The sequence below is a fragment of the Heloderma suspectum genome, chromosome 1, assembly GCF_057233095.1.
Source record: "Heloderma suspectum isolate Gila_16-S chromosome 1, 16-S_ref, whole genome shotgun sequence".
NCBI lineage: Eukaryota > Metazoa > Chordata > Lepidosauria > Squamata > Helodermatidae > Heloderma > Heloderma suspectum.
In genome coordinates, this window is record NC_139458.1 from 187226239 (window position 1) to 187251716 (window position 25478).

Sequence of the window (25478 nt, forward strand, 5' to 3'; positions counted from 1 at the left end):
CTTTAATCGCAGAAAGTAAGACTTTACAATGCTAGAAATGGAATTGATGTCTGTTGAGAAGTCTATAGAGTGCTCTCGCTTAAAACTATTTAGTCACTGATAAAACCCCGCTGATAATACCATAGTGACAAAGGTAAGGCTTTTGTTTGTCTGAGAGCATCTCAAGTCCATGCTGCCACCATTACCAGTCTTCCCCCTTATTAAAGAAAAATCCAATAGTTAGATACAAAAGTAAACAAATCTCTGTAAGAATAAATGGTTATAGGTACTATTTTTAAAGGTTTCAATCAAAGATGGTGCAGTTGTATTTAAGCATGAGTTAACAGTGGCTTAACCCTAGCAGTGGCTTCATCCAATTTTTAAATATGATTATAACTCAATATACTCTACACAATATATGCTATCAGGTACTTTATTTATACCACACATAACACTAATGGAAAGAACATTTTAAAGGGAAGTTGAAACTAGAATGAATAACTGTCCAGATAGGGCATAAAGACAGCCCACTGTGTTTTTCGTTAATCTTTTAAATTCTCCTAAAATCCAGAATTGGTGCTGTCTTATACTGAGACAACACATAGCATTGTAAGCCCCATAAACCCTGTTCTGGCATCACCTTTTCTTCCGGTAGTTGGTACTCATCACATGCCCCACATAGTCTAATCCAGGGGTAGGCAACATGGTGCCCTCCAGATTTTGGAGGACCACCTCCCATCAGCCCCAGCCAGCATGGCCAGTGGTCAGAGATGATGGGAATTGTAGTCAAACAACATCTGGGGAGCATCAGCTTGCCTACCTTTAGAAAGAAGGGAAGGACATTCAGTGCAAGAGTCACGGGATTCAAATTTGTGTTTAGCGCGTAGTTTCTCCATAACTTATGCTGATGACCTGGAATAGCAGTCCCAGCTCAAAACTGTAGAGTAAAATACAGGGACTCATTCTTCAGCATGTAGCCTGGCTAAAGCAGTGGATTATGCCCTCCCAGGCCTCACCTTTGCCCGTCATTCTCATAAAGATAATCTGCATTGTTTTAAGCATTTCCAACATTGATTTCTGGGTTTCTTACAAGTTTTCCAAGTTTATTCTTTACTGTCAGACTGCTAAATCCCATTGACTTGAATAGCGTCAGTATGCAACCTTTCCTTTAATAGCCTTAATTTGCAACCTTTGCTTTTGTAGCTTGCATCTGTGAAGAAAATCTGCACCTGAGATTTTGTTTGACACTGACTGTTTTCACGTTATCATGACTTACTAACTTCCCCTCTCCATTTTCTATTCTGCGCTCACTCTCACTCTCTCTCTCCCGCTCTCTCATATATATATATATGTTGACCTTAAATGCACATGAAAGAAAGAAAGAAAGAAAGAAAGAAAGAAAGAAAGAAAGAAAGAATGTTCTTTAGTTACAGTGCCATCTAAGAGTGACTGTAACACACAGGTGTCTCTTCTACATTTCTGCATGTGTTTAGGTGTATTTCAATGGCTACCATGGTGACACTTCCGAAACAATGTTAGTAGGCAATGTGGATGAGTCTGGTCAAAAGTTAGTGGAGGTTGCCAGGAAATGTAGAGATGAAGCAATTGCAGCTTGCAGACCCGGGACTCCTTTCTCTGTAATTGGAAACACAATCAGGTAAGTCTTATAGTGACAAGTAAAGGGAAGGCTGGCAAGTGGGACAAAGGTTATTGCTGGTTTGGTATAAAGCTGATGACATGTTTTATGATTCAGAACCATCATTTCAGTCTGATATCACTATGTGAACTGCCAGGCTGTAATGTTGTTCCCTGGGTAAGAAAGGATTTTAAAAAGTAAATTACACTAGGCAGGGTCAGTGGAGATACCTGTGGAAAGAGCCAAAGACATTTCTAAAACTGGCTGGTGTCTTACCTTTGCAGGTATAATTGGTGGCTGCTTTGACTATCTTAATAAAATCGTGTTAGGAATATTGGAGACGGGGATTCATACATTTGTTGTGTGGTCAATAATGCCATCAAGGAGTGTATTAATGTATTGAAGAACTGTTAGAGATCTTAAAAATTACCCAGTGCTAGAATAATACTTCCCTTTTTATACCAACATGCATACAAATATAAAGGCAAGAAAGCTCCCTTTAGGAGGTCCCCCTCTGCCTTTTTTGGGTGGCGGGGGCATTGATCCTGGTGCAGCATGATACAACTGTAATGGCCAGTCATGTTCTGGTTGATTAAAACATATTACCGGGTTTATGTTTTCCTCTATCTGCACAGTTTTGTTTGAAAGTTGCATCTTGCGCCTTGTCATTAATATATTTACTAATGCTATCAAGGGGGAAATTGCATGAATCTTGATAGCTATGAAACATGCATTGCTCAGAATCCTAAGAAGATGCTGCCTTCCCACCCTGTATGAATCTTCAAATACCTTAAGAGAAATAAGAAAAGAGAGCAGCAAAATATCAGTTTGATGTATTTCTAGCTTTAAAAATATTGTAACAGAGTCTGAATCAAACTTTAGTAAAACCACTTTGGGCTATATCTGAGAAGCTTTTATTGAAGACTTTGTATAAAATTGTGTTTTTGACAGTTTCAAATTATAGGCTAACTAGCCTGGGGAAAAAGGATAGTGTCTTTCTGTTCTTTCATAGGAAATGTTGAATCAGACCCCTACTGGGAAAAGAAATTTAATGCATATCTCACTATCTTACTGTCCGTGAATATAATAGAAGTGAATTTGAAATGTAGTTTTATTTTTGCAAATGGGATGAGTCGATGGATGCACCTCCATATTTTTGAACACCTAGGGTTCAACAAATTTACTGGTGGTGCTCTTGCATTTTAACAAAATTTATTCTCGAGTCGAAGGGGGCACAGAAGACGAGATTCTTATTCAAGCATTCTCTCGAGCACTGCATTCATGGCTGTGTCTAAAGGGCATGTCAGCCTTTGATTCTCTCTGAGAGGTAATTATCCTTTTCCTGTCACGGAACAACAAATGATAGCTAACTACAGAGGCACATTTGCAGTAGTCACATTCATCAACTGCAGGGGAAAAAAAATTCAATTTAATTGTGCAACACAGCTGCACATAGGCTTTTTGAGCATTTCTGTTGTTCTCCCTGTCTTGCTATTCCTCCCTACCAGATCTATTTTTTCAACTTTTTCCCCTCCCTGCTTATTTTTTCTCTCCCCCCCTTTTTTTGTCTCTTCTTCCATTTTTACTCTCTGTACTTTCTTGTTAAAGTAATTTTCCTTTGTGGCTCTCATTCTTCCCCCCTCCCCATTGAAGGCTATGAATGTAGAAAATTATCACAATTACTCATATAATTGAGCCCCTTTGTAGCAAGTGCAACTCCAGTAGCCTTTCTCCATCATGAAAATGGTTTCATTATAGGGTTTTTCATATTCTCTGACACCATCTACACAGAGGAACAGGCGTGCAGATGAGATGTACTAGGAATAGGGTAGATCAGGAAGGTCACAGTGGGAATAATTAGCTCTGCTATGGAAAGAGCATCTAGGCCTTTTACTGCTACATAAATGTACTGTCCGTGGCTTTTAGTCACAAAAAAACTTACTAACAAATGGAGCTCCCGCCTACTACTTTGAAAAAAAGATTTGTATCAACACTACAATTTTCCATCATTAAGACTAATAACACAGAGCCTAGTATACATCAAGGGGAATAAAAAGAAAAATCTCACATTCAAGTGGCGACTGGGTGCTGACCTTTGTTCCCCCTTTTTTGTGTACGACTTAACTCTTTGCAAAAAAGAGCCACACGCCACACCAACATGCAGGTGAACTCCAGCCTGTGCTAGCAAAGTACAGCATTCACTCAGAAAATCTGATAAATCTCCATGCAGGATAATGTGTTTCATTAGATTCACTACATTAATTGTAGCTGTTATTTAAAAAGAGGGAGAGAGAGAGAGAGAAGAAGAAGAGCAGAATTGGAAGTGACATTAGTCCCTCCCGTGTCTATCTCTTGCTTGCTTTTTATTCTTTCTTTTTTTCTCCTTCCTTTTCCTTTTTTTACAATGTTCATGCAGAGGTCAGTATTTGCACAGCATGTAAATGTATATGCAAAGCTCTGTTGAAAAGCAAATTAATCTGGATTGGACTGCAGTCACAGTCGCATGCAGAATAACAGACCACGATCACCTGGGCTTTCCCCCCACTTGATATTTTATTTCTTCTTTAAATGTGCTAGTTTTGTTTAAATCTTCATATAGCTAAGGATTTCCCCAGCCTATTGCAACCTTGTATCTATACGGTTTGTCATTTTATATTCATATGAAGAAAACCAGAATTCAGTGGGGAAAATATAGAGGTTTCTGCCTTGCCAGTGTTAGTAGAGAGACCTGTCAAGATGTGAATGTGTTCCTTCGTTCTACAAATCTGCATAGCATGTTTGTGCAGCATATTTTAGGATGTCTTGAAAATAACATTATGTTAATATGTAGGATAGGTATAACTGGATTCTGCAATCCAGAATGTAATTTAATTCTGTGACTAGAACTTAAAGAACCATACCATATTTTATTGTATGTCTAATAAAACAAATGAATATATTTACAGAAATTATATTGCAGATTAGTAATTGCCTAGGCACAGGAAACCAAACACGCTTTGTTCGGTCCGTTCGTGTTGATCACCAGAATTCAGATGAAGTGTAATGGGAACATAATTGGGTTTGAATGTTCTTTAAAAAGATCTTAGAAGATTTAAAATCTTAGAAGATTTTTGTTTTAAATTTGTTAAATCATGTATGAATTGCTGTTTCCAAAATAGGGAGTCAGGATCCCTGAAAGTGGTTACATAGAACCAGACAAATGCAAACACGGTTATAGTTAAATCAAGCCAAGTTTAATCTTGTAGTTAAAATTACTGAGATAAGAGTATCAATAAATGGTTTCTAAATGTTTTAACTTATAAATATATGTTTTGATATTAACTTAGAACAATACAAAGGCAGACTTTTAAAAAAGAAATCTGTTTCTATCAGATTATGCACATTTAAACAATAAGTGGCTCAGGCAAAATAAGTCATTTTAATGTCATCTGTGATAGATTTTCTTTGACAGCTACTGTAAATTACAATTACACTGCTTCTCCCTGCACTTGAAAGTAAGCATTGCAATAAATTATCTTTTATTTCAATCCATCATGTCTACCTTTCAGAAATAGAACACTGCAAATAAAAGTTCAGCACTATTGTAAGAAAAATATAGTAATTTGTGTTAGTTTGAAACTAAAATGTACCTTTAGGGAGAAAGCCCACAATTGTGGGCTTTCAAAAATATTTATAATTATACTTCATCATTTGTTGTCATTAGAGGGAATCCCTGAACTTAAGTCTAGGACTGCTACTTAAGGAAAATATCTTACACCCTCCCGAGAGCAATGTGTAATCCAATTTGGGTAAGCTAATATGTTACAACTGAACAAATTAATAATCTAAAATAAATGTCCAGAAGATGGGCTGCACCTAGATGTCTTGTTATCCTGCTAACCATTAATGTGGCTAACCATAGTATTTTGTCATATGCCCCCTTCAAGTGCTTCTATATTAGAAACAAAGTCTGTGTCTTCATGTATTTGATTATCTGAGGCTGCAATCCTATACACAGTTACCTGGGAGTAAATCCCATTGAACCCAATAGGACTTACTACAGAGTAGACATTTATAGGATTGCTCTATAAAGATGTGTAGCCTTGGCTTGGTTTCCCATCACCATCCTGATCCTTCTTTCCCCCACCTTGTGTTAACTTTCTTGTGATTTATGTGATTTTGCAATATACAGTTATGATCTTGTTTGTTTTCAAATAAGTATCTTCCCAACCACCACTTTAAAAAATGGTTTTTGTGTGTTGTTCCCCCAACACAAAAATTAGTAATGCTTATCTAGCAAATCAGCAGAGATATACAATTACACAAAATATAAAGAAGAAGAAGAAGAAGAAGAAGAAGAAGAAGAAGAAGAATTTCTGCAAATGTCACCTTTTGTGAGGGATAAAAAGATAGGGCTGAAAACAAAGCTTTACGAGGAACTGTGGGCTATACCGACAAAAGACAGATGTCCATATACAGAAATCCTAGTATAGCCATGTGGGCATGGGTAAACTGAAGCTGGGGTATCTTCCCCTTCCATTTTAGTGTTGTAACACCACTCCAGAGCCAGTTTGCACACTCGTGTGCGTGTGTGTGTGTGTGTTGGGGGTGGTCCACATGAGAAGTCCTGATCTTTCCCAGGTATGCACTTCCATGAAGAAATGTGATTTGTGAATGGTTGGTTCATGGATATAATCTGCTTCATGACAATTTTTTTCCATTTGGTGCAATCACAGGAGCTTCTGTGAACTCCATGATCGCAGATGCAGTTCATATGCCATTACTTCATGTGAGCATGTACCTGAGCAACCTTGGGACTGTTCATATGGACAGAAAATGTACTGTGTGAGCTGGAACAAAGATTGCAAGATATTTGCAGTGCAGAGTAAGCGAGTTTGATGAGGTTCACGTATGCCTCAAGTTGTTCCTTAAGGTAAGGTAAAGGTGTCCCCAACCAGTTGTGTCCGACTCTAGGGTGTGGTGCTCATCTCCATTTCTAAGCCGAAGAGCCAGCGCTCTCCGAAGACGCTTCCGTGGTCATGTGGCCGGCATGACTGAACACCGAGGTGCACGGAACGCTGTTACCTTTCCCGCCGAAGCGGTACCTATTTATCTACTTGCAATTTCTTGCTTTTGAACTGCTGGGTTGGCAGGAGCTGGGACTGAAGATGGGAGCTCACTCCGTCACGCAGCACTTGGGTCTCGAACTGCTATCTTGCTGACCTTCCAGTCTGCAGTTCAGCATCTTAACCACTAAGCCACCGCGGCCCCCAAGTTGTTCCTTACCTGCAGGGAAAACGTACTGCCAACAAGGCTGTGGTTCACATCATGGCTATTTCCAAAAGGATAGCAGGCTAAACTAGGCTCCATGTTGAGGCTAAGTAAAATAGTATGCATTCTGATGTACCTCTGTGTAAGAACTATTATTTTCATAAGCCACAGGCCATTTAAGCCTGCAGAAAGTGATATCATACTGTACCATCTCAGAATTAGGGGTGTGTGTGTGTGGCAAATATTAAAGCTTCCTACCCCCATGTGTAAAACTGGCACGTTAGAAAGAAGGCTTCTAGCCTATATGTAACATGCTATGCAATTTTGCTACAAAAGTGCTTTCACAAAAGCAACCCCACTGCATGTCTTGAGGTGGTATGGTTGCATGGGAGAGTTGTATTATGTGCACAATTAAATTGTCCTTTTGCATTCTTTTCTTCAGAAGAAACGTCTTCCTCATCCAAAGGGGTCAAATCAATTTCTTACAGGTTCTCTCTTCTCCCTTCTCAATATTTGCCCCACAATAGTAGGGCACTCAGTTGGAAAGACACTGAGTGAGCCCATAAGATCATCAGAGGATGAGATCTATCTGTATTCTCCAAGGCCACACACAATTTCTAACCCAGCTTAATTGACCTCCTTGTAGCAGCTACTTTGCAGTTCAACCAAGAAAAGAAGAGGAGGTAATTGTGATTCAGCATCTCTTTCCAAAGTTTTACCCTAAGTGAATTTGTCACTCACATTGTGAACTTTCACTAGGATCACATGAGGTTCTGCATAAAGGAAGAGAGACGTTTGCTTTTTACCATATAGCTTTTCTGCCAATTGAGCTTCAAGACCATGGCATCATCCCAAGGGGAACATTTTTAAAAGTTCTTGTCCAACTTCTGTCTGTCTGTCTTGCCCAAGTTTCTATGAGTATTACGCTCGCTGTCACTTTCCTTTTCCTGGATCTTGAACATGGGGGGCCGGCCTTTCACTTCCTTTTTCAATCCCTTCTCCTTGCTGTCACTTACGTGTAGAACCCAGAGCTACAGAGGTGCCAGATGGGTAGCACCTGGTTTCAAAGTGTCCTGTGGAAAGCTTTGCTAAATTAACTCTCCAGTAACATCTTTTAAAATCATCTTTAAATGCTGGTTTTTACATGCCCACTAACAGATGCCTAGTAGCTTGATATATAAAGTGTTGGGTTTTGAATTGGGAAATTTGGGTTCTGGTTCCTCATCCAGCCATCGTCTTACCAGTTGGTCTTGGACAAATAAATTGTTTTCAGCCTCTATTCTAGAACCTGAAATATGGGGGTGGGGTGGGTAACTAAGCACCATGCAAGACAAGGATAGCAGAGCATTGTTTCAAAGGGCCTTGTATTGCCCTGGCAGCACAAAAAAGCCAAATTCTTTGGCTGAGCTATTTGTAAGGAACTTCTCGGACTGCAGAGTCCTAAGTGGAGGGGAATTGCAGCAGAAACCTACTTGTTGTTGTCTGTATGCTTTAACAGATAGCTCCTTGGAAAATATTTAGACTGGACATTAATAAGGACTTTCTGTCTATAAGCAGAGCAGATTGTCTTAAGGATGTGGTGTCATCTCCATCATTAAAGCCCAGGCTGAATAGCATTTGGTTGTGCTAAGTCCTCAAATAGCATTTGGTTGTGAAATAAGCTCCAATGGTTGCTTCCAGGTTCATATAAATGGTCCTTGCTACTAAAGCTCTGGGTGCAAAGATATTTGCACTAAGACAATTTTAGATAAGATTCCAACTTTTGACAGAGAAGTGGACCTGATGCCCCAACCCTTTGATTCTATGAAACTGGATGTCAACTGTTTATCTACTGACATATCAGTCTGCAGGAGCATCTCCTGGCCTACAAATCTCTCTGGACCCTGATGTTTTCAGGGGAGACCTTGCTCCAAGCTGTCTTTTAATGAAATTTGACCTTGTGGTGTCCAGAGCGCAGCACTTTCAGTATCATAGGGCATCTTTCCTAGAGAAACCAGCCAAGTCGCCTTGCTACCCAGCTTTAGGAATGCTGCTGTTTAAATTTCTACATTTCTTGCCAGTTTAAAATAAACAAGAACAAACTTAGCTCCTTTACATTCTATTTTGTAAACCACTTTGTAAACTGATATATTAAGATGATCAATAATTAATTTTCATACACACACACGCATGCACACGGTAAACCGAGATTACTAAAGGCAACATCCAGGCTTTAATCTGAAACATGGTATAGCTCACAGAACCTTGCTTTCAAAGTTAGGACTCAATCCTGTAAAATTAATAAGGAAAGAACATGCCTTTGAGCTTGTCTAGAGTAATAACAGTTCTCTCCCTTGGTGGGGCAGGAACATCTGGGTTTAGAAGAAACAGCTATCAGAGCACAGGTTGAGGCTTCAGGCAGGCTGCAGCCCCAGCATCTCTCATTTTAGAAATTGGGCAGTGGGTTGGATCCAAATTGAGATGCATGCAGCTGGGTCAGCGGAAGTGGACTTCTTCAGCTACTCCAGCCCATGGCAGCTCCTTCAGTCCACTGCAAGTGCTCTAAAGAGGATTGGGGGACCCTGCTGAATGGGGTGACCTATAGTGTGGGAGCAGATGGGATCCCCCAAAATAAGGCAGAGGCAGCTTCGGTGAGCAGAGCTCATCTATCCAGGGCAGGTAGCTCCGGGATCAAACTCTGTGTGAATAATTATTGGAACAGTTGATGGAATTTAATATTTATTTCAACTGCAGGTTGAGCCTATTGTGTTGTTATTTAGTCTTGCTTGTTCACAGTAGACAAAGAACTGCTGATACTATCCTGCTTAAGATAACTTTTATTGGGACAAAGTTGTCAAAAAAGTGATGATAATGTATTTTCTGTTATAAAATTGATGGTAGTAGATTCATGGTCATAGCTGCCAAGGGTGTTAGGAAGATTAACCAGGGTGTGTTTACTGGGAATGATCAAGTCCCATCACGGATGCAGTGCCTGAAGATGGATTCCTATAGGGCTCCATGGAGCCCTGTTCTCTCCCTCTCCCCACCTTTTAATAGTCTATGTACAAGAATATTACAGAAAATGAGTGGGGGCTGTTTATGCCCCCCATATCCTCATGTATCCTCCCTCTCTGATTGGTGCACGTAGCTCTGGCTCTTTTCTAGGGAGGTAGAGTAGAAACAGGGCTCTGGAGAGGCCTATAGGAATTCTCATTATTGAGCGCAAGCATAGTGGGGTTAGATCATGGCTGTAACGTGCCCAGTGTTCATTTTCTACATACTGTTTTTTTTCCGTTTGGTTGTGGTAGCATCACCCCCGTTTTTGGCAGCAGTGTTGTCCAAACTGCAAGTTCAGAGTAAGCAAAGGTACCGTTTGAGGGGGGTTTAAAAATCTTGTACCATGTATGGATGCAATTTTACAGTGCTGTTTCTGTGTAAAGGTTGTGTACATCCATCTGATTTCTCTGTGTTGATGATATCCGCTAGCAACCCTAAGCTTTCATATTGCAGTTCTGCAAGTACAAGACAGACTAGTAGAAGCCCATGTGTGTTGGTCAGCCTGATCCAAAGCAATTAAAGTTGTTGTATCTTTTGTCTCAAATCATAGAATAGTAGGGTTGGAAGGGGCCTACAAGGCCATCGAGTCCAACCCCCTGCTCAATGCAGGAATCCAAGTCAGAGCATCCCTGACAGATGGCTGTCCAGCCTCGTCTTGAATGCCTCCAGTGTGGGAGAGCCCACCACCTCCCTAGGTCATTGGTTCCATTGTCGTATAGCTCTAACAGTCAGGAAGTTTTTCCTGATGTTCAGCCGGAATCTGGCTTCCTGTCACTTGAGCCCATTATTCCGTGTCCTGCACTCTGGGATGATCGAGAAGAGATCCTGGCCTTCCAGGATCAGTGCACAGAAAATCAGTGCACAGAAGAAGATTTGTTTAAATCCAAGCACTCCAAATTAACTGATTTGGGATAAACTTGAATAAGCTGTTGGAACTGAACTTGTACAAACTACAGTAGTAGAAAATGATGAGTCAGATCTCATCTTTCTAACAGGAAAAAGCAGACAGGGATGACACCCTGAGTTCCAGTTGCTGGGATTTATGGCCATACAACATTTTTATAGAATGGTTAGCCAAAGAGGGGAAATTTGTCCCTCTTCAATCAGGTGTAATTTGCCGTACAGTAACACAGCATGAGACTTCGCTTAGCCAGATACCAATCTATTGTCAGCATAGATGCTCAGTGAGATCTACAGCTCAGAAGTGCACCACACTGCTGGTCTGATTATTTCTACATTAACTTCTGCTCACTGCTGACCCACAATAGACTTGTAAAGCAGGCAAGCCCTTAGTGGCAGTTGTGTGGTCCAGCAGACTGTGTGTTGTTACTCTTGGGCTTTGGAGAACCTACATTCATATCTCTGCTGAGCCATGAATGGGTTACTTTGTCAGAAATATGAATGACCCACCTGTTGTGAGGATGATTTAAGAACTATAAAGAACGGAGCAACATGAAGTTTCAAGTGGGAGATCTTGGAATGAAGGAGGCCCTGCTACCTGTTTCCGTGCATTCCACAAACAGTTTAAAATGGCTTAGTGCCATTTGACATTGAGTTCAGGTGTGCTGACTTAAATGTTGTGGATCACATCCTAGATGCACTGCAGTAAAAGACTCTTCTAAGAAATCTTCCAGCAGAAACAATTATTGAAAACAAATAGAATGTTCACCAAATGTCTATGAAATGACAACAGCAAATTGAAATTGTGTTAATGACATGGAGATGTGTGAATATTGGTGGATGTATATTGAAGGTACCTTCTCTGTTCCCATTGTCCATTCACAGGCCCTCATCAGAAACCCCTTTTTTACCCTCACTCGCACGCAAACACCCCACACTGTTTGAACACTCAGCCTAATAGCTAATCACCAATACAATAATAATGCCTCCTTGTATTTCTGCACCTAGTCCCACCAACTCAATGCAGCCCCATCCATAGGCCTTTTGTACTGGCAGATTAGTTTCTTAGACATCTAAATGGCTATACTCATTCTGTAACACCACAGAAAGTCAGCCAGTGGCAGGGCAGAAGACTTAACAAAATAAAGCTGGACATCTTGCAGCTGGACAAACCCATGGTCTGCCGGTGGGTTAACTGCTAAACAACCCATCAGTCCAGGTTCGGACATCACACTCAACAACTTACGAAGGACCCAATTGTGGGTTGTGAAATAAAAGTGGAAGCGCTCTCTCCCGCTCATCTCTGACAGCCAGCCCATGGCTTATCTAATTCATGGGCTGTCGTTATGATAAGTAGGGAGGTTTCAACACCAGTAACCATCATTTGCCCCAGGTGTGTGTGTGTGTGTGTGTATGTTTCATTTTGGATGTTTCTGAATTGGTTTGCAAACTGACAAATCACTATTTTTCTTCTGTAAATCTACATGTTGTACACTTTGGTTTGAAACCTTATTCATGTCTCTACAGTTGGCTTTCACGTCTCTGTTAGCATATAAACTAGACTAGAGACCTGCAGCCAAAGAACTGGCTGATTAAATTAATACATGAAATTCAGTGCCACCATTTCTTGACCCTTGTTACCCAGTTCAGCTTTCTAAGTCACAATACTGCAGTGTTACAGCTCGCAGAAGATCCCTTACCTTACTATTAAAAGGTACAGCAGGCCTGTCGTAATCTAGATTAGTACCATGTGTAAAGGGGACAACATTTTGAACCTTCCACACACACACATCCATGAAAAGTGTCCCCCATCAAGTCCAACAGGGGTTGGACTCGATGGGGGGATTGGACCCAATGGTCTTATAGGCCCCTTCCAACCCTGCTATTCTATGATATTTTGGCAATGGTTGGGAGAGCTGCAAACATGTTTGCACATTGCCCTCCCTCTGATTTGGCTTTGTGACAGCCAGTCAGATTTAGCTACATGATCATATGTGTCATTGTCAGAAGGCCTATTCAGAGTGAGGATAAATGCTTCCTGCCAAGAAGAATTTGTTTTTTAATCGTGCTGAAACAACTGTCAAAAGGGGCATTGAAGAGGAATAAACTGGAGTAAACTTTTGAAGACCCCCCCGCTTCCTTTTTGCTCCAGAAATGTTTGTCCCCCAAAGTTCAGGGCAGCCGTAGCCTAGAGTCTAGATCTAGCTACCTTTGGCTCCTAGGCCTCCAAACTTTTCTTATATTTCCACTTCCCTTCTTTCCCTACACTTGGTGTTGGGTTGTAGGCTACCCTCTTTTCTCTTTGGGCCTTCCTTTATCCATTATATCTCCAGGTCCCTGCTTTGCCTACATCCTTTAGCCATCCTGTGTCTCTTGGCCAGCTCCTAACACTCCTGAATGTCTTCTCCTCTCCCTCCCACCCCATTGTAAACCTATCCTGATGTTAAGTGCTGTGAAATTTCTCCAGAGCTCCCTCTCCCCTCAGTTTCATACCTCCTCTGCCCATTTCTTCATGCTGGCTTCCCCTTCCCTCACCCTTAAGTCAGTTCATTTCCTACTCTGCTTGTGTATACCTTTCCATCAGCTCTGGATCTCCTGTCTCCTAGCTTAGCTACCTCAACCTGCCACACAAAGCTACTCCTTTCCAGTGTGAGGTTTTAATCACAGTCAAACTGACAACCTTCCCATCCTTCACAAAAGCTGGATTGCAAACAGGGAGCTCAACGTAGCAGGAACTATTGTAAAACACAGACACACACGCACACACACACACACACCATTGTAGGTCCTCGTGCTAGCTCAGCCAATCTGTTTCTGAGGCTTCACTGCCAAAAACAATGTGATGTAGATATTTGTAATATACGATATTGTTTCAAATGTTTAGATAACCTGTGTTTCGCAGACTGTTGTCACCTTGTACCACCAGTTAGTGTTTTGCAATATTGCACCCAATAGTGATCTCAAGTCAGTATAACATTCCCACTGGAACTAAATGGACATTAGATTTCAGACATGCATTAGAAACTGTCCAAATGAATGGAATTCCCATTTACTTTCTTAGATCATTTGATGAGAGGCAGTGATGACTCTACTTTGATTTTAGTAATATACTTACATTTAAACCAAGCAAAACCTATACACTAATTTTTTATCTCTAATTATATATAGATAAATATTTTAAATTCCTTACATTTTTGGAAAATCCTATGTTGCTGCTTTAGAACAAGCCCAAAAAAGACAGCCTCCCTTAGCATCTCAAGATAAGTAGGAAGAAGACAGACAACACAGTTGCTTGTTCCTGTCTCTTTTGCCTCATCTTCTTGTGGTGAGAAGACAGTTAACTTTCTGGCTCCTTTTCATTCTTTCGTTCCTTTGGGGTCTTCAGTGAAACAATGTGTTAAAATCCTCTCCAATCCTATCAAGGCTTTAAAAAAATCTTTTACCTTCCGTGTTCCTGTTTCTTTGTGTCATTACTTAACTCCCTGTGAGTATTTAGGAGATCTATAAAGAGCTATCACACATTTGAGATCTATACTCTGTTGTGCTCCAGAATCAAACAAAATGCTGTAATAGCTAAAGATTTTTGTTGGTGTGGTAGGCAAGCAGTAGCTAATCTATAGGACCTGTTCAAAAAAAATCCATTCAAGGTGTTATCTGTGAGCATCATTAAAAGTGATTGACCTAGTTCTCCACTCTTCCACTTTTCATCACTGCAGTGTCATTCCTGGTGCCGGCAGCACTGCTGTAGTGGCAGTATGTTCTTGAGCAATGGGGCAAATAAGTGGCCAGATGTGACAAAGCTGTGTGTAAATAGACATGGAGGCAGGAATAATCTCCTAACCTCATAGGCAAGTAGGCTGGTCTTTTTGAAATTGAACTATTCAACCTTTTGAATGTAGACTTTTTAAATGGCTCAAAACTTGGACTTCTGTTGAATAAATGAATCTCATGCCAGCTGATGCTTCATGGAATCATAGAATCATATAGAATAGTAGGGTTGGAAGGGGTCTTCAAAACCATCTAGTCCAACCCCCTGCTCAATGCAGGAATCAGATGAAGGCTACTCCATTAAGAGATGTAATAGCAGCATTTCCACACTAATCTGTCTCACATTTATGACGGTAGTTTCTTGTGCATTTAGTTTCTCGTATACACGATGTTACTGTGCTCATTCAACAAGTAAGAAGCAGTAACAACCACCCCTATTTCCATGTTGGTGCAATTCATATCTCGTGGAGCAGGAATTGGAATAAGTGGGACCCTTCCTCCAATTAACTTGCCTTTCATGTGGTTCCCTTTAAGTTGTGATGGTGTTATTAAATTCCTAGATGGACTCCTGATTTAAGACATCTGCCTTGAATGTGTGTCTTCTGTCAATCATGGCAGCAACCTGCAACCTATGGGAGTTTGGAAATGTAGAAGTATATTTAACAGTGATTAATCAAGCCCTCTAACAGCAAACTTAGTTATGCTGACAGAAATGGAGCCAAAATGGGGTTACTGAGAAACAGGAGGAATTGGTAGGCTCGATGAACCCTGAAGTTTGCAGAAGTTTATTTTTAAAAAATAAATAATCCAAAGGGGGACCCCACCACCACCAGCAGTCCAATGAGAACTGGGCATGCTCAGTGGATAGCAGGAGCTGAAGAATGTTGAGTGTCAGATGGAAAAGAAAACAGGAAAACTGAAGTGGGGGCAGGGAGTGAATTGATTTGCTTGCGCTTCGAACAGCTTACTCTCCTGGAGAAAGGCATGGCTAGCTGGCTGGAGCCCTGACCAAAAGCATCGCTGTTAGGACAAGGGTGGGCAACTTGTGTCCCTGCAGATGTTGTTGGACTCCAACCATTCGCTATGCTGGCTAGGCTGACGGGAGTTGTAGTCCAACAACATCTGAAGGGCCACAAGTTGCCCACCCTGTTTATGGGGTGATGATATACTGCAACATTTTGTTTATATTCTAATGCCAATTTAAATCTGCGAACTTGTGGTGTGGTGTCTTTCACTTGCAAGATTCCTGCATCTTTTAAATTTTTATCTACAATTGGCAACTGTTGCCAAAGTTACTACTTCCTTATACTATCAACCTGTTATTCTGGACAACAGAAGGTCACCCTAATGTGTCCACTGTTAAAAATCACTGAGGATCATAAGGGTGTTCATTCTGTCTAAAGCTATGGTAGCGCAAGAACTCAAGGCCGTTAACAAATCATTGTTGTTCAGTCGTTCAGTCGTGTCCGACTCTTCGTGACCCCATGGACCATAGCACGCCAGGCCTTCCTGTCCTGCGCACTCTCCCGGAGTGTGCTCAGGTTCATATTCATTGCATCGGTGATGCTATCTAGCCATCTCATCCTCTGCCGTCCCCTTCTCCTTTTGCCTTCAGTCTTTCCCAGCATCAGGGTCTTTTCCAGAGAGTTTTCTCTTCGCATTAGGTGGCCAAAATATTTGAGCTTCAGCTTCAGTATCTGTCCTTCCAATGAGCACTCAGGGTTGATTTCCTTTAGGATGGACTGATTTGACCTCCTTGCAGTCCAGGGGACTCGTAAGAGTCTTCTCCAGCACCACAGTTCGAAAGCATCAATTCTTCGGCGCTCAGCCTTCCTTATAGTCCAGCTCTCACAGCCATACATTACTACTGGGAAAACCATAGCTTTGATTAGACGGACCTTTGTTGGCAAGGTGATGTCTCTGCTTCTTACTATGCTGTCTAGGTTTGCCATAGCTTTCCTCCCAAGGAGCAAGCGTCTTTTAATTTCATGGCTACAGTCACCATCTGCGGTGATCTTGGAGCCCAAGAAAGTAAAATCTGTCACTGCTTCCATTTCTTCCCCTTCTATATGCCAGGAAGTGATGGGGCCAGATGCCATGATCCTCGTTTTTTGAATGTTGAGTTTCAAACCAGCTTTTGCACTCTCCTCTTTCACCCTCAACAAGAGGCTCTTGAGATCCTCTTCACTTTCTGCCATTAGGGTGGTATCGTCTGCATATCGGAGGTTGTTGATAATTCTCCCAGCAATCTTAATTCCGACCTCTGATTCATCCAACCCGGCATTTCTCATGATGTACTCTGCATATAAGTTAAATAAGCAGGGTGACAATATGCAGCCTTGTCGTACTCCTTTCCCAATTTTGAACCACTCGGTTGTTCCATGTCCGGTTCTTACTGTTGCTTCTTGACCCTCGTACAGGTTTCTCAGGAGACAGGTAAGGTGGTCTGGTACTCCCATCACTTTAAGAATTTGCCACAGTTTGTTGTGATCCACACAATCAAAGGCTTTAGCGTAGTCAATGAAGCAGAAATAGATGTTTTTCTGGAATTCTCTTGCTTTCTCCATGATGCAGCGAATGTTGGCAATTTGATCTCTAGTTCCTCTGCCTCTTCGAAACCCAGCTTGTACTTCCGCTAGTTCTCGGTTCGCATACTGCTGAAGCCTAGCTTGTAGGATTTTGAGCATCACCTTGCTGGCATGTGAAATGAGCGCAATTGTGCGGTAGTTTGAACACTCTTTGGCGTTGCCCTTCTTTGGAATTGGAAAGTAAACTGACCTTTTCCAGTCTTGTGGCCATTGTTGAGTGTTCCAGATTTGTTGGCATATTGAGTGCAGCACTTTAACAGCATCATCTTTTAGGATCTTAAATAGCTCAGCTGGAATACTGTCATCTCCACTAGCTTTGTTGTTACTAATGCTTCCTAAGGCCCACTTGACTTCACTCTCGAGGATGTCCGGCTCAAGTTCAGTGACCGCGCTATCATGGCTATCAGGGACATTACTATCATGGCTATCAAGGACATTAAGATCTTTCCTGTATAGTTCACCTGTGTAAATAATTAGTCTGTACAAATATGCACTACTGTGAGCCAGTGTTGACTTTTTGATCTATATTAACTTCTCATTCAATCTTGGCTAAGTAGATGGCAGGGCTCTAAAACAAGCAACTCTTCATTATTATTAATTTACTTAATTGATACCCTGCCTTCCTACCAAACAAGGTCTGCTTGAATAAAAATGTCTTTGCCTGCCAGCAGAAGGACAGCAAATAGGGGGCCAACCTAGCTTCCCTTGGCAAGGAATTCCACAGGCTGGGAGCAGCCACTGAGAAGGCCATTTGGAGTGTCATCCTTGGGATGGAATATAACATTTTATAGAGACCCTGCCCGTATTGGCAATTGGAGACTGCAGTATGGCACTGTAGTGTGTTTCTATCCAGATGCATGGAAACACCAGCATCTGATGGAGGAATTGTTCAGTCATCCAATGCATAGTTGCTTTAAAGGAAAGTGACAATTTGGGTTTTATTAATATCAGATTGACTCTTCTTAAGTTTTGTGTGTGTGTGTGGGGGGGGCAACGGCTACTTTGTAAAGCAGCCGCTTTGCACGCAGAGTCGCAAGTTCAGTCAGCAGCAGCTCCAGGTAAAGGGAGATCAGCAGACCCTGGAAGGCCACCCCTAGTCACAGAAGACACTACTGAGCTAAATGGGCCAGTGGTCCTGACTTGGTGTGAGGCAGCATCATATAGAGGCTATCAAGTACATTTGCGGCCCCAGACTATAATGGAGACCATGAGTGCTGCAACATCATCCTCTTCCTGACGTCTCTATCAACCTATGCCCATGTTCCTAAAACAAACAACTCTGTGTGTCATTTTTCAGCTTCGCACCAAGATTCAGGCTGATCGGGTGCTTGGTGGAGCGTTAACGCATCACCTGCTTATTTAGTTCCCTAACAAATGCAGCTTTGTTTTTAAAAGTGTATCTGATTGTTGAGTAGCGGGATAACCCTCTGAAATTCAGATTCATGTGTTATCTTCCCGAAGCCCTATAGAGAAACGGGAGCTACCACTTCCCATCTCTTTCTGGGAAAGAGATCCTTATGTGTGTCAGTGACCTTTGAAAGGCCGTGTTCACTGTTTCATAGGTAAGCGCTTGGGAAGTATCCAGCCACTCTAGGTGACAAAGTCTCAATTTTTTAAAGAAGTCTTTGATTGCAGTGGTATCTTCTCTGCCGCCAAAATATTGCCAGGAAACCAGTCCTCAGCAATGTTCCTGTGTGAAAAATGTAATGTTACTCAAAAGAGCTTATTGTAACCAACTTTGGAACTTAACAACAGTTACTTTTACTTAAAACAGCGAAAGTCATTTATTTATTTATTTATTTATTTATTTAGTGGTTTCATTGACCAAAAAATGTGTGGATCTGAAATGTTCCAATGTTTAATGCCTTCTCTGAATTCTGGAGTGTCTTTTACTCTGTGACCTATTTTCACTTTTGATCTCCTTTAAAGCCATATAGCCCGTCAGAATGATTTTCGGGTCTGCCCCTACTTTGTTGGGCATGGGATAGGATCTTATTTCCACGGCCACCCTGAAGTCTGGCATCATGGTAAGAAGCTCTCTCCTTAACGTGATACTTGCATTTAGGTATTGTGGATTACAATTCCATCTAGCAACAAAGGGGATGTACCCACCTCATGATAAAAAAAAACGCCAGCTGGCGGTGGGGGAAGGAATAGTCTAAGTCTAAGATACAGCGCTGAAGTCTGAGCTTGTCATTTCTTTGAAACAGTTGTCACATTCTGCATGTGAATGGAAAGGCACTAGGGAAAAAATTATAATTTATAAACCAAAAGCCTGATGTATTAATATCCTGACAGATTCCAGGATTATTTTTTGTTTGCTCTTCTCCTCCCACCCCCAACTGCTGACTATCCCACTACAGACATCTTGTTAAGCAGCATGCATGGCCATGAGTTTTTAGACCAGAGGGAAAACCATGGCTGGAATGACTTGGGTTGTTTGCTGGTGTGTGTGTGTGTGTGTGTTTCATGAGGTGACTAGTAATTTAGATAGGTTGCAAGATCATGGGCCAACAGTACTTGCAACCTCCTGAAAAGTGTATGAAATGTGGATTGAGGCATGGGGTGGTCCTTACCTCCTTACAGTTCTACTGCCTTTAAAATAATTCTGTCTACCTACCTACCTACCTACCTACCTATACAGTCCTCAGTTCAGCTTTACTATTCCCACCTTCTATGCCAAGTATGCTGGTGGGGAGGGTTTACTCATACCTGTTCCTCACCTGGCGACCACAGCATCAAGCGATAACTTTTGAGAAGTGAAGCAACTATCACAGCTGAAACATTCCCCTCCCCCCCAGCTTTTATGCTGCTTCCAACACAATTATTTTTAATGGAGGTTTGCTTTTTGAACTGAGAGCTGTGGCAGGGTAACATATCAAATGGAGTATATATGTGTGGGTAAATTAGCTGCAAGTTCTGCAGATACGTTCTTGAACGTTGGGGCCTCAAACAGTTATCTCCTGGTGTGTCAGGCTGAAGAACTTCTCCCCGCTGCATCTACCGAAGCAAGCTGTTGCCTCCAAAAGTCCATGCCACCACAGACCCTTTCAGTGTTGAGGTGCCGCAGCCCTCATTATATTTGTGCTGCTAAACAGGTGCTCTGAAATTAGGGGAGATGGGACTGAGCTCTTCTGGTTTCCCAGTAATTCCCTATTGACAAATAAGAGGGTTTAGGATCTGGGCTCTTCTCCAAGAAGATATCTCTGTCTACAGCTATTGCTGTTCTATTAACTTTTGAGGTTAACTGAGGAAGGAACACACAGGACTGGCTGTCAGCTGAGTGAGAGTTTGAGCGATTGCCAATAGCAATAGTGGAATAAGCAAGATCAGAAGTTCCAGCTTCCCTTTGACACTAAACGACATCCACTTCCTTTGCCTTGTTTCCTCTCTCAGAATGGGAGTAATCTTTGTGCAGGAACAAATGATGCTCACGCTCATTATTATTAATAATAAAAGGCAGCCCCTGACAAGAACTTCACCTCACACTTTTCACTGCACAGGGACTTTGAAGCAAAGGACTGGGACAGAAAGGAACATTTAGAGGGGGACCGGCGGTAGCCCCCTGCATCTGCACCCCCCAAAAAAAACACGGGGGGGGGGCAAAGCAGTTATAACAAGCTTTTTTATACTTCTACTGGGAAGTACTTATTTCCAAATAAAGATGCAGAAGGAGAATTCAGATGTTAACACCTTCTGATAATTCAGAAACATCTCAGTCTTGCTTTGCTTAGGAGAATGAAAAGTTGCCATTGGCTAATCATTAAAAAAAACTTAAATCCAATGTTCTTCCTTTTACTTTTTCTAAAACGTTTCATTTTAAAAATTCACAGCCTATGGTTGCAATCCTAGACTCACCTACTTAGGAATAACCCCTCTTGGACTCAGTGGAGCTTACATCTGAGTAGACATGAATAGCATTGAACTACCAGTGTATTTTCTCCGGGATGATTTCCGCCCCTCTCACTGATAAAACTCAGAACCCTTAACGGGACATTGAGAGACAAGCAGAACTGACAGCGATCCAGGGCTGAGGCAAAGGCAGCCTGAAATTCATCTGTATTGTCTTGAATTCCAAATAATTAGCTGCGTGCGGAGGAATAATTCTTGGTGTCTTGGTTCACTTTGAAGAAGGGGTGGATTTGTTTTTGGCCACTGATACTGTCAACGGGTCCCTTGAATACACAAGAGAAAGTCCATTACCTGCGGTCCTTCGAAGAATTGTGTGTGTTTTTCCCTTCGCAATTAAAAAATAATACATCTTTTTGTTTTGTTTTGTAGAGAATGAAAATGATTTGTTGATGCAAGAGAGGATGGCGTTCACAATAGGTTAGTTATGCTTTGTACTGAAACGGGAGCAATATCAGAATACCTTTATTAGGATGTACTAAAAATCACGGAACAGTTTTGCCTAATAAAGGTATAATAATATTCCTGTTTGGATTTCATCTCCACCCCCCATCCCAGGAACTAATAAGGTTGTATACATTTTATTTATTCTTTTTAATCTCTCTCCCCACCCCCTGCCCCCAATCTTAGACCCGAGTTAGTTAATGTTAGTTGTAACAGGGTCACAAATGTTGTAGTTCAATTGGGGCCTAGGACTATTAACATTTTATTCTTCAGAATAAGTTCTAAAGCACTGTGGGTAAAATAAAACCTACTTGCAGTAGACTCATTGAAACGAATGAGACTTAAGTAAGTCATCCATTTAGGACGCATGACCTGTGTTTAGATGTGAGTTTATCCTCACGACAGCCCTGTGGAGTAGATCCTTTGGAGTTAGAACAAAATCCTCTCAAGTAGTAATCTAGCGAGGAAAGAAGGGGAAGAAAAAGCTGCAAATGTCTCAATCGATCTTAATGACATATTTGAGCCGCGCTTTGACAACAAAAACGTTTTTGGGGAGCTGTGTTTGCAGCAAGAGGACAATCTAAAGCCTGTTCTCTCCCCCTCCAGCCCAAATGCAATGTTCACCACCACCTAGGTTTCTGGGAACGATTACGCCCTTTATTGGCGTCCGGGAGCTGCTGTTCTCTGGTTTTGGCTGTGTTGCGTTCCGAGTAGCCAGTCAGCAGCCCTTGCCTGGAAGATTGAACGTGCTAAATACCAATCATAGGGCGCTTATAAGGGGGTGGAAAAAAATGTATTCCTCACTCACGGCATGCCTAAATGGCGCAGCAATTAGAGGAAAATAAGAAAATTGTTGTTTTGCTGATTTAATGAACATTTTAAAGCCTGCTCTAAAAAATTCAAATATTTTCATCCTGTCTGCTGTTTGGAGGAAAGCGGCTGGCGCTTTGGTTGTTATGATCCATGGGGATCTCAATTAAGGCTTGATTAAAATGCCCTTCTTCAGTCTTTAAAAACAGAAGACGCCCAAGTTCAAGCTGGAGGTTGCCACTTTCTCCTTTGCAGTTCAGCGGCTGGTTTTTTTTAGGGGGCCACTGGGCAAAACTGAGGACCGCGGGTTTTACTTGGGCAAGTTGAGGCTTTTTAGGGCCAGACAAGTGGAGCTTGTAGGCCAGTGTACAAACTCTGTATTTCATTTTGTTTTATTTTGTTACAACAGAGCCAATAATAATGGAAGGATCTTCTGAATTTAGAATCCTGAGGGACAAATGGACTGCAGTGTCCTTGGACAATAAAAGGTGCCTATTACTATTGTTGTTATTACTTTAAACAGGTTTTCAGATTTTACCCAACTGTTGAACTCATCAGGGACAACAGCGAAGAACTGCAGTTATGTTGCTGGGTGGTTCTATTTTTTTTATTCCTTTCCCTAAAAAATAAAAATAAACGCGCCTCCCCTTCTGGGTCACCTTTGGCCCTTTGCTAATTACCGTATGTATATTTCAGATCGGCCCAGTTCGAGCATACCATTGTAATTACTTCAAGAGGAGCAGAAATCCTGACCCAAGCGGCAGAAGAAACTTGAGAGCCGGCTGGAAACGCGTGGCGTGGAGGACTTACAGAGATCCAGCAAAGAAGTGGGAGAAAGATGCTTCTTGTAGTAACTTGGGGGAGACCGTGATGACCGGAGCTCAACAGGAGAGATTCACACGGCATCCAGACAGACACTGATTTGTCAATGGCCCCGTTATGGACTGGACCAGTTGGATGAAATCTTGTGTGGGGCCAGAGGAAAGTAGCCTTGCGAAAGTATCCCTAAGGACGGAGAGGAGGAGGAGGAAGAAATCGCCATCTCACCTTTTCTTCCAGTGGGTGCTCATGTTGGGCGAAGACATATTCGATGTCACTTTCTTAAATGCAGTTGACGAACCGAGACAACACGGACGTTTCCTGTGAAGAGCTGAACAGTAGCACGAATTCCCCCTCCATGCTTTTAGATTGTATTTTACCTCTCTTTGATTGAACTCAAGGCCGTTTGGGCAAAGCATGTAACCTTCCCCGATGATAATTCCTACCTCTGTTCACTCCCTAGAAGTGTGGCGTTGCGGGTGTGTTGAGATCTAAGCGCTGGGACTGCATTTCCTCTCCCAGGGTTTGTTCCTCCTTTTGTGTGTTTCTGGCTTTTGACGTTAGCCATATAGCTCTATGCAGGCACGCCAGGAAAAACTGGTGTCCGAAGTTATTTAAAGATCAAATAAAACAGGCATCTTGTTCTTGTAAATCCGTCCTCACTGCAATAGTCACATACTTTTATCTGCGCATTTAGTTCCGTTGCTTTCAAATAGCAGGCATGAGTTTTTAGGAGCGATCTAGGAAATGTCAGATCGATAGGCCAGATATTTGAGAGTGATTCACAGTTTGCCTTTCGTTGTTGTTTTAGTCTTTGTTGGTTCTTATAAACATAGCTTGGTTTTTGTTTTAGAGAGATTGCAAAACGGGGTGTGTGTGTGTGTGTGTTTTAAGGGCTTCTTTCCGATCCCAGATGGACAACCTCAGCTTCTCGGACTTGGGTTGGATTTAGGAAGAGGGAGGGGCTGTTCTCTGATCTCCCCGGCTAAGAATCAACTCTCCAGCTGCCCCAAATCCCAAGCTGAGTGAGTCCTAAGAAGAAGGAAGGAAAGGTTTTGATGATCTGCAATTAGGTGCTTCCTAATCACGCTGCCTGAATGCAGAAAAGGAAGCGTTTGAGATTCAAATCGGATTCAATAGGGGCTCGCTCGCGTCTAATCCGACCTCCACAAGCCCCCCCGGACTGTGCCGGCTGACAGCCCGTGGGAGACTGAAAGGGCATGGAGAGCCCCTCCCCAGATTAGGGGCAAAGCAGCTTTCGCTGCGCGTCTGCCTGCCTGGGGGGCGCACGCCAACCAGCCAGCCGCTAGCTGCCATTTCAAAGGCGCAGAGGGAAGCGGTGTGTGGCGTGTGTGGTGGTGGTGGCGGCGGCGGCGGCGGCGGCGGCGGCGGAGGAGGAGGAGGAGGGCAAAGACTCCCTCTGCGGTGGGTGGGTGTGCTTGCTCCCACTCGGATCTCGAAATCGGGCAGCCTTTCTTTCCTGCAATGGATTGGCGGGGGGGGGGGGGAGTATCCTACAACTCTTTAAGGTCGGAGGGGGGACCTTGGCGAGGCGTTTGCCAAGTGAAAGGAGATCGATGCAGGCAAAACGCGGCGACTCCTAAGATGACCTGAGAGGCCAAAAGGGGAAGGGGGGGACGATTGGGGAAGGGGGGCTTTGCACACTGTGACAAAAATATTAACAAAAATATTAATTGCGTTGCCGATTAGCAGTCCGTCTTACCGCCACGCTGCATTTGGGTCCCAGTACATGCTTTTAAAGCGCCAAAACGGCTCAGGTGGGAGGAAAGCCGAGGCGGCTCTGTCCTAAAGAACGCATTGGGAAGCACCTTCCCAATAAGCGCCCCGTTATTACTGTGGCCGCTGCAAGGCTGCGATCTTCCAAGTTAGCCTCTTTACTGGGAAGTAAGTTGCCTTGAAATGTAGGCTACTTGCATCAGAGGAAAGGGTGATCGGCGTGGGAGACAATTCCCTCCCTTATTGGGACATGTGGAATTACTTGATGCGTTCAGCCTTGCCCGGGAAACGGCTTTGGGTTTGGCATCAAGGTCCCCCTAACGAAGTCCTGTGCTGAATGTTTGGGGAAGAGGATTGCTGTGGCGTGCTACTTCGAAAAATGGCTGTGTGTGTGTGTGTGTGTGTGTGGGGGAGATACTCACCTTTTAGTAATTCGATTCACCACTCTTGCAATCAGTGGGGCACACTTCCCAAGAGCTGCGCCAGCAGCGGCTCTGCTCCTGCTTACCGCGGGTACGAGCCCGCCAAGGTTCAGACCTTTCAGGCACGATCCTCTGCCCTGAGCTCAATGGGGCTTACTCTCAGGTCAATAGGCATAGAGG

At 42.5% G+C, this 25478-nt stretch overlaps 1 protein-coding gene across 1 annotated transcript in view; it reads left to right on the forward strand.

The window, feature by feature from the left end:
• Positions 1-23791, forward strand: part of METAP1D (methionyl aminopeptidase type 1D, mitochondrial) — a 100609-nt gene extending 76818 nt beyond the window's left edge. The window contains exons 6-10 of the mRNA XM_084812842.1: positions 1473-1636; positions 19087-19184; positions 21439-21486; positions 22730-22808; positions 23017-23791. Coding sequence (XP_084668968.1) covers positions 1473-1636; positions 19087-19184; positions 21439-21486; positions 22730-22808; positions 23017-23095 — 468 coding nt within the window. The 3' untranslated portion in view covers positions 23096-23791. The remainder of the gene's footprint in view (positions 1-1472; positions 1637-19086; positions 19185-21438; positions 21487-22729; positions 22809-23016) is intronic.
• The last annotated feature ends 1687 nt before the right edge of the window (positions 23792-25478 follow it).